Source organism: Enhydra lutris, unplaced genomic scaffold, assembly GCF_002288905.1.
Source record: "Enhydra lutris kenyoni isolate GAN:26980312 unplaced genomic scaffold, ASM228890v2 scaffoldscaffold14, whole genome shotgun sequence".
Taxonomy (NCBI): Eukaryota; Metazoa; Chordata; class Mammalia; order Carnivora; family Mustelidae; genus Enhydra; species Enhydra lutris.
In genome coordinates, this window is record NW_019154098.1 from 2,581,269 (window position 1) to 2,590,900 (window position 9,632).

At 63.5% G+C, this 9,632-nt stretch overlaps 1 protein-coding gene across 1 annotated transcript; it reads left to right on the top strand.

Moving 5' to 3' along the window:
* The first annotated feature begins 676 nt into the window (after positions 1 to 676).
* Positions 677 to 1,750, top strand: LOC111146454 (G protein-coupled receptor 20). The gene has a single exon (XM_022502008.1). It carries the CDS (start codon positions 677 to 679, stop codon positions 1,748 to 1,750), a length of 1,074 nt encoding a protein of 357 aa, XP_022357716.1.
* The last annotated feature ends 7,882 nt before the right edge of the window (positions 1,751 to 9,632 follow it).

The window sequence follows — 9,632 nt, forward strand, 5'->3', positions numbered from 1 at the left end:
GGCCCTTGGGCGAGGTTTCTTATGAGGACCCTAGCCCGCGGGCATTGACCCACCACCGGCCTTAGAAGAGCCAAGAACAGATGGGCGGGCAAGAGGACAGGGTCTGACCCGTGGGTGTGGGGACAGCCAGGCGGGGCCGTCGCTGGCCAGGCTCTTTGGAGCAGAACCGTGGTTTATCGGGCAGCAACTAACCCTGTGGTTTATCCAGCACCAACCATGTGCTCAGTTAATGCTAGCAGCTACACAGCCCCAGCCATATGGATCAGGAGGGGAAGCACAGAGAGGTTAAGTGACTGGCCTAAGGCTGCACAGTGAGGAAGGGAGGAACCAGGCCTGGAGCCCGGGTTCAAGCCTCCCACTCTTGGATTCACAGCTTACCTGCGCCACAGCCTTTGTCTTCCCTGTTGGTCCTGTGACAGTCCTGTACAGCAAGGGTTTTTCCTTCCCGCTGCATCAAGGAGGGGCTCAGACTAGCAACATTCGGCCAGAGCTCCGCCCAGCAAGTGCGGGGCCCCATGGGATGGAGAGGGCAGGCGTCTCAGGGCCAGACGGGAATGCTGGGGACCTCGGCGAGCAGGCAAAGCCCAGCAGCATCAGGCTCCAGGCACGGCTCCCACCACCCAGGGCTAACCTGCCTCCTTCCTTCCAGGCCCCCCGGTGTGTGCCGGCCGCAACCATGCCCTCTGCGTCTCCCGTGGGCTCCTGGGCCCCAGCGGCCCCCAACGCCACAGTGGCCGAGGCCAACGGCAGCCTGCCGGAGAAGCCCCTGTTCCACGTGTTCGCCCGGCTGGACGAGGAGCTGCACGCCGCCTTCCCGGGCCTGTGGCTGGCGCTGATGGCAGTGCACGGCCTCATCTTCCTGGCGGGGCTGGTGCTTAACGGGCTGGCGCTGTACGTCTTCTGCTGCCGCACCCAGGCCAAGACGCCGTCAGTCATCTACACCCTCAACCTGGTGGTGACCGACCTGCTGGTGGGCCTGTCCCTGCCCACGCGCTTCGCTGTCTTCTACGGCACGCGCGGCTGCCTGCGATGCGCCTTCCCGCACGTCTTCGGCTACTTCCTCAACATGCACTGCTCCATCCTCTTCCTCACCTGCATCTGCGTGGACCGCTACCTGGCCATCGTGCAGCCCGACGGCTCCCGCCGCTGCCGCCAGCCGGCCTGCGCCAGGGCCGTGTGCGCCTGCGTGTGGCTGGCCGCCGGCGCCGTGACCTTGCCGGTACTGGGCGTGACGGCCGGTGGGCGGCCCTGCTGCCGCGTGCTGGCGCTGACCGTGCTGGAGTTCCTGCTCCCGCTGCTGGTCATCAGCCTGTTCACGGGCCGCGTCGTGTGCGCCCTGTCGCGGCCGGGCCTCCTGCGCCAGGGCCGCCGGCGCCGCGTGCGGGCCATGCAGCTCCTGCTCACGGTGCTCGTCATCTTCCTCGTCTGCTTCACGCCCTTCCACGCCCGCCAGGTGGCCGTGGCGCTATGGCCGGACGGGCCGCCCCGCGCCCGCCTCGTGGCCTACCACGTGGCTGTGACCGTCAGCAGCCTCAACAGCTGTCTGGACCCCATCGTCTACTGCTTCGTCACCAGCGGCTTCCAGGCCGCCGTCCGAGGCCTCTGCCGCCGCCACGGAGCCAGGTGCGAGCCCAGCAGCGGCACCATGGTCAGCGCGCGCAAGAGCTCCCGAGGCTCGGGCCACCATCACATCCTCAGGGCCGGCCCCAGCGTCTTCGCCCAGGACCTGGCCAACGGGCCTGACGCTTAGTCGGCAGGACCCTGCCAGGGGCCCAGAGGTCAGGACCGGGCGGGGCAGACCAGGTCAAGGCCAATGGAGACCTCGGCTCTGCCTGGGGGTGGGGCTGGGAGGGCCGACATCATGGCCCTTGATTGACTGCGGATGGCTGACCCACACGCTGCCCGGAGAAGGCATCTGAGGCCACACAGCTCCGAAGTCGATGAGCAATGTCCGCCTCGGCTTCCGCAGGGGATGCGGGAGTCCAGACGCTGACGCCTTACTGTCCCGGGGGCACAGACCGTGGCCGATGAAAACGCAGAGGAGCACCCCGGAGCTGCTTCTCTCCTGGCCTGTCCCCACCCTACAAGGGACTCCTCAGAAACAGGCACTAGGAATCCCAAAGAGGTTCTGTTCCCACTGCTCTCGTCCCCTCCTCCCCATGCCTGTCCCCCACAGAGAGAAGAACAAGGACGGAAAGGAAAAGTCGGGGCCCAAGAATGTCCCGTGAGCAGACAGAGGCGTTCAGGCCTCTGGAAGACGCCGCCCAGGGCCCCCGTGAACCGCACGGCGAGACAGCATGACGGCCCTGGGGAGCTTAGCTGGAAGGGCTGTGACATCTGGGCTGAGGCCTGTCCCCCCACAGCCCACAGAAGAGAAGCTGTGTCCTGCCCATCTGGGGTGGGAGGCAGTAAGCAGCACGTACGGGGGCCACGGCTGGGCCACGGCCACATCAGAATCAAGACCCCGTCCCACGTCCTGCCACACCCCTGCGCCAGCCCTTGGAGGCAACTCCAGTCCGTCCAAAGCCCTCACTCCAGGAATGACCTCAGAAGACACTGCGGGCTGCCCCGGGGGGGCGGCAGGGCTCGGGCCCCATCCTATGGATGAGAAAACCAAGAGCAAAAACCTAGAGCAGCTTGGAGGCCTCCCAGCCCGAGGCTCCCGGCAGCCCACATACGGAGCCCTTTGTTCTCCTCTGGGGGCAAGGACCACTGGCCAGCTCCTGCCTGGGCTCGCCGTTTCTCCCCTGCCTATCCTGGGGAGGGAGCGTTTTTTCTGGCTTGGGTCTCTGGTGCCTCCTCTAAGCTGCACTCCGGGATTGCCTCCACAAACCTTCTATGGAGCAGCCAAGCTCTCTGAGCCCTTTGTAGACTGCTGCAGGGTAGGGGCCTACTGGGGGAGATGAGCCCTGGGCCTGAGCCAGGCCCCATGCTGGAACTCAGCCACAGCCACTGAAGCAGGGTGAGATGGAATCCGGCCTCGGATCTGCCCAGCCTTGCAGAGGAGAGTCCTATGTGCTCAGTGGCTCCAGCCAGAGGCTTCCATCCTCCAAGTTCAGGGCCCTGGAGGGAGGCCTGGGAGGCAGGAAGGCCATTTATAGCCCCATGCTACAGATGAGAAAACTGAGTCTCAAAGAGGGAAAGGCCCAGCCAGGGCCGGAGAGAGCACCAGGTCCTCCAAGGTCAGCTCTGTCTTCGCCCACCCCTGAAGGACAGGTTCCAGGCATAGTGCAGGAGCCTCTCCCCAACCTTGCTCAGAGCAGGGCTGTGGCTCCCCAGGGACCCAGAGCCGCATGGGGCAGAGCAGGGACCTGTGAGCCCGTGGCAAGAGGGATGCCGAGCCAAGGACCAGCACTAGTGGTGGGTTTCAGGCAAGGAAGCCCCCACAGAGCTCTGTCCCCAGCCCCACATCGCACCAGGGCAGGCATGCGGTGGAGGGGTGGGGGAGGGGGAGGGTCAGTGTCAGGGCTTGGCCCCAGCAGAGCACCACCTGTTTGCTCTCTCCCCCTGGTGCTCATTCTCATTCACGCTCAAGAGTGAGTGGCTGATGCCAGAGGACAGGGCTGTGTTTGAAGGTGGAGGAGTAGAGGTTCTCCTGGGACAATCCCTTCCTCTAGGAGGTGGGGTCCGTAAGGCAGGTGAGCCGGCACGGATCTGGGAAATGGTGACCGGGACCCGGGTCTGTTCCCCTCTGCTTCACAGCTGTTGTCTCGTTAATCGCACCGCGTACAGAGGGAAGAGCCATGGGCAGCGCTGGGATCCGGCATCCAGGGAGGTGCCCGAGCCCCCTCCCCTTGTCCTCAGGCCTGAAATCCCACCATCCAAGCTGGGTTTCTCAGGGGCTCCCCAGGGCACTGTGGGAACCTTCTACCACTCAAGTTGGACAGGTAGCCACCTGTCCCCTGCAGCCGGGACGGGAACTGGCGGCTGACCTCGCTCTTCCGAGAACTCAGTCTGACGGCCCCCCACACAGAGCTCTCTCTAGGTGGGCCTCAGTTTCCCCCCATCTCCCCTGCCCTCTCTCCCCTCCTTGGCCTTGCAGCTGGCGGAGAAAGGGCTGAGGAACGCCCCCCCCCCCCACAGCTCTCTCGAAGGCTTGATCCCACCTCCTGACGTCTGGCTCCCTCCTACTTTGACCTCCTTGTAGGGACTGAGCCCCCAGGGGCCTCCAGAGGCCGACCTGGACTGTCCTTGTTCCCACAGGGGCCAGGGTGTGAGGTCTCTGGACCCCCTCCCCCTGGCCTCCCTTCCCTGATTTTCAGGAAGCCCAAGTGACGTGACATGGTGTGTGTGTTTGTATCTGATGTAAACGATGTCCTTACAAGAAGTCCTCATCCTGAACTAAATCTGTTCCTTCCCTTCCTGCCCTGCACTCAGAGAGCATGCGCAGGCATCACCTGCCCCAGACATGCCCCCCCATGGAGTCTCAGACCCTTTGAGACTCAGTTTGGGGGGCTCTGCGCCAGCAGGAGCACATTCACCGCCAGGGACAGGCTGTGGTGGTGGGTGTGTGCTCGCGCCATCCCTGGGGGGCAGGGGTGGGGGCGGTTAGGGACCTGGAGCCCCACGGAAACCACTCTGAGGTGTCCTGTCCTCTGAACCTGCCCAGAAGCCTGGGAGGTGGGGATTGTCATCCCTGGTCTACAGATGGGGGAAGGGAGGCTCAGGCGTCCTGGATGGCCTGGGCCTCCGGACACCTGGTTCCTGCCTCTCAAGACGGCCTGGGTCCTCTGGTCCTCTGTTCCTCCTGGGGAGCCCCGGGTGGGAAGGGGTGTGGCTGGATGCCGCCCATCACTCTGCTGTCTGGCGCACTCTGAGACCGGAGGCGGCCGGAGGTAAATATTAGGGCCTGTTTAGATTAAGCTCCATTAATAGCAGAAAATGTCACTGCGGCGCCCGCCCCAGCTTCCTGGGGGCCTCCGGTGCCTGGGGCAGGCGTGGAAGGCCCTGTGGGAGATGGATGTCCCCCCTGACGGCCAGATCCGACCCTGCACTGCCCCGGGCCTCCTCACACCCCCTCCCTTCCCCTGGGAGGCTCAACGTGCGCCTCCTCTAGGGGCCCAGGAGGCAGGGGCCGAGGCAGTGAGGCTGTTCAGCCGAGGCAGCCTCCCCATGGGGTCTGTGCTCCTAATTCACCGAGGAGGACACTGAGGCTTAGAGATGTGAGGGGACCCACGCAAGGCCACCCAGTGACACCCAGGAAGAGCATTGCCCACCCAGACCTGCCTGGTCCCAGGGCCAAGGCCACCCCCACCCCCTGACCGTGGCAGGAACCAGGCAAGCTGTGGGTCACTGCGCTGAGTCTGGGGAAAGGGGGATGCGCCCTGGCGTAGGAGGGAGGAGGAGGGCAAGACAAAAAGCGGAAGTGGGAGGGAGGGAGGACGGGCCTGGGGAAATGGCTTGTGTCATCCCCATTTCCACGTGACCCCCTGCCCCACGGAGCCTCCCCAGACCTCCCAGACGGGCCCCTCCCCACCCCTGGCAGCCCCTCTCTCGCCCTGCGCTTAAGGCTCTATACACCCTCCCCTGGGCCTTCCCTTTGGTGCAGCACAAGCCCTGACTATCCCCATCTTGGGTCCCTTCCCTTCCTCTGGCCCTGGGGCCAGCCTGCCAGAGTCCTTCCCACCCCAACCCAGGACAGACCACCCGGCCCAGCAGTCCCTCAGGACTTGCCCCCAACCTAACCATCGGGCTTGGCCCCGTGCTGAGCCCGCAGGGACTCTGCAGGGCCTCTGGGAGTCCAAAGGCTAGTGGCACAGCTGTGACGCTCGGAGTCCTCTGCCACGCCAAATGGGACTGTCCAGACAGGGGCATCCTGAAGGGCTTCCTGGAAGAAGAGTTTCAAGGCCCTTGCCTGCAGGTCCTCACCCCACCCACCTGGCCCGCCGCACCCACCCCACTGGGCCTCACCTTGAGGTTGTGGTACCAGGAGCTTTTCAAGCCCCACGGGCACCCAGAGCCTTGCAGGCAGGCGGGACCAGGGCATTTCACGCCCATATTACAGATGAAGAAAGGGAGGCCCCGTGGGTGAGTGGACTCTTGGACCACGCATCATGTCCTGCTGCACCAACTCGGGGACCCCCCTGAGCCTCAGCCCCACTGTGAGGAGGGGCCTTCTGCCCAGACCGCAGGTGCCCCAGGACTGAGCAGCTCTGGCCCCACTCCAAAGGCAGCAGAGGAAGGGGAGAGGAGCCTGGCAAGGCAGGCGTCCCTCCCAGTGTCCCCGAGACCGCAGCCTCATCCCTGCCCCTCTGCAGGCCTGTTTGCTCAGCTGTAACAAAAGGGCTCAGAACAAATGGCCTCCCAGCCTGGTGTTAGATCCTGGGGTCTAGCTGACAGAAAGGACTTAAATGGGAGAAGCACTGCCTGTGTTTATAAACTAGCCCCGGGCTCTGCTTTCCTCCCTCCTCCCCACCCACCAGCCCTCCACTTCCAGTGCTCTCGGCGGGGAGAGCAGGCGTCCCGAGCGCAGAGGTGGATTCACAAGGCATGGGGTCCCCAGGCTCACCCCCAAGCCAAGGAGGCCTTTGCAGCGGGGTCCCAGACAGAAGTGGGGTGGGGCATGAACTTGGTGGGAGGAGTAGGCCAGGAGCACTGTCACCCGCCCTGCACTGGACCCTCAGGACCCAGGCATCAGCGCGTCCCCAGATGTCACAGGGTGCCACAGACCTTCACATCTAGGGACTCCAGGGGGGCGACAGGTGTCTGGCCCCCTGTGAGCCCCAAGTGTCCAGACTATACCAGTGGCCTTTGGGACCTGTTTCATGGAGGAGTCCTGGGACCTGTGAGGGTCTTCCTGCTTCACCCACCTTGGGTGCCTCTCCTAGTAGCCTGCTTCGGGAGGGGGCAGAAGGAGGATGAAGGTCAAGCTCTAGTCTAGGGAAGTGAGGTCCAGGGGTCTGGCCTCACCTGCAACCTGTCCTCTCTAGAGAGAGCCATGGGGGGCATGTCTGGGAGCAGCTCTGGGACCCTAGCACCAGAGCGCCACAGAGAGGGTGTCACAGCACAGCCCAGCCCAGAACACGCCTCGGGGGACAGAGCCCAGGCAGGTAAGCGGGTGTCCTGCCCAGGCCAGGTCCCTTCAGCCACACCAGCTTCTCCAACGCTGAGCGAGTCATGTACCATTTCTGGGCCTCGGTCCCCTCTTCTGCCAAGGGGGGTAATTGACACCCTCTGCCTTTAGGCGCCGTCGTGACAATTGTGCACGTGTGCACGTGTGTGTGTCTATATGCACGCATTGTGTGCACTACATGTGTGTGCGCGTGCGTGTTACATGCATGTTTCACCGCGTGTGTGTTGGTGTGTGCGCACGCAAGTTGTGTGGATTTGTGTGCCTGTGTGGGCATGTGTGTGTGTTGTGTGTCTATATGTATGTGTGCTTGTGTGTACATGTTGTTTGCGTGTGCACAAGTGTGTTGTGTGTGCGCGTATGTTGTGTGTGTGTCATGCACCTGTCTGTATCCTTGTGTGTTGTGTGCCTATGGGGGTTGTGTGTGCGTGCCTGTGTTCTGTGTCAGTGTGTGCATGTCTGTGCGGGTGTGTGCTTCTCCCCGCGGCGCTCGGCACTCGGGAATCTGTGATCAGCCTGGGCTATGGGAGGACACGAGGCCCTGAGCACGTTCATTCACCCCACAGCACCCTTCACCTTCCCCACACCGAGCGTGATGGAGGGTCTCCCACCACCAGACCCCTGTCCCCCACGCGCACGGCAACGGTGACTGAGACCCGTCGTTCTCCCTCATTCCTCCGCAGTAAGCTGTCTTTGAGCTTCCCTGGAACGCGTGCCCGCGGTGAGTCGGGAGCCGTGAGACAGGCCAGGGCTAAGGGGGCACATTCCGGGCTCAGCCTCAGGCGCAGGATTCCCAATTTCTGCCCCATGGTCTTGAGCAAGTCCCTCCCAGACTGGCCCCAGGGCCCCGGGGAATGCGGGGCGGACAAAGACATCGGGGTGGCCGTGGGCCACCAGGGGGCGCTGCTGGCCTGGAAGAGGCGGCGGCACTGGACTTGGCCTGCGGCAGTGACCTCTCCAGATCACCTCTGCCATCTGACCCCAGAGGGCTGCTTGGAGGAGGTGCGGCGTCCTGACCCACCTGGGTGCGGGGGGAAGCTTGGCCCTGAGTCAGGAGGCCCCTGAACGCTCCGGCTCCTCCACCTTCAAGGCCGCCCCTCGCCCCCACTGCCCCCCAACAACGGGGAGGCTCAGTGAGGTGGCCACAGAAGGGAAAGGGTGGCTGGTGAGCCAGCACCTGCTCGCAGGCTGTGCAATGAGGACGCACAGGACAGTGGGCCCCGTGGGCAGCCAGCGCCCTCCCCCTCTCCCCAGACGCTGCCTCCCCTCCTGCGGCACAGGCTGCATTGTCCCGGCGATTCAGGGGAGCTGAAAGGTCCCTAAGGCCATACGTGGCCCCCATAAGAACCTCACTCCCTCTCTCGTGAGCCCAGAAATGGTCAGACAGCCGCCTGCAGTCACACAGCCTGGTGGGGTGCCCGCCGCGTGGGCAGGAGAGAGAACACAGCCGAGGGCTGGGATGTCCTGACAAGCGGGGCCGTACGCTTCCAACCACAGCGCTGGCGTCTGCCCCAAAGCCAGGCAGCAAGGAGGCAAACAGACAGACAGACAAACGGATGCCAGGGAGAAACGGGGCTGGGTAGCAGTTCCTCAGTGATCCTGGAGCTCTCCGGTCAGGGAGAACCACAAGCCCTGGGGTGTTGGACACGGAGGGAGATAGCAGCCGGCGGATCTCTAGTCCGACAGCTGGGCTGACACGGCCCCCATCGCCACCCGCCCACCATCCGCCCGCACAGCCATCCTCACCGAGGCAGCTCAGTGGAGGACAGCATGGCCTCAGTGTCGTGGACACAAGGTCAACTCCAGCCAGCCCTGCCCGGGGCCTGGATTCCTGGAGAGGCCTGCTAACTTCAGCTGGTTGTGAGGAAAATGCAGGGAAAGGCACAGGCCTTCAAATTGTAGCCACTCACCCGTGAATGAGGACCGTCCGCAGATCAGTCCCTCCGTGAGCATCCACTGAGCACCGGCTCTGCTGCTTGGCATTAAATTGGAGGCTGTAAGGATGAATGAGGTACAGACCCCGTCTCAGAGAGCCCGCTGCTCTAATCCAGCGTGGCGGGTCCCGGCCGAGATCCCTGTGAGAGCTCAGTGACCTGCCAGAGGGCTGGGAAAGGCTTCACAGAGGAGGTGATGTTTCGCTGGGTTTTGAAGGATAAATAGGAGTTTGCCTCTCAGAGAAACAAGGAAGGGTATCTCTACCGGCACACACTGTGGGGGTCAAGGCTCAGAGCTATGGAGGGGCAGGCCAGGGTTCAAAGTCCTAACTGAATGGCAGAGGGACCTCGGGCAGGTCACTTCTCTGTCTGAGACTCTGTTCCCTTGTCTATCAAATGAGGATGAAAACACCACCTCCCCAATGAGCTGATGGCTGTGGAAAGTGCCAGGCGAATGCTAATGTTCCCTACTTAATTTTCCATGGTCTTTTTTTGAGGCCAGGGTTATTTCTGTCCACACTTGGCTATTTCCAGGCCCAGAGTGCGTCCTTTCCCACAGAGGACGCCTGGCTCCCAGGCCACGGTGGGAGGACAGGGATAGGGGGCATGAGGAGCAGAAACAGAGCCTG

Excerpts from the sequence above, each read along its gene's own strand:
- LOC111146454 (XM_022502008.1), top strand. The coding sequence starts at position 677 with ATGCCCTCTGCGTCTCCCGTGGGCTCCTGGGCCCCAGCGGCCCCCAAC.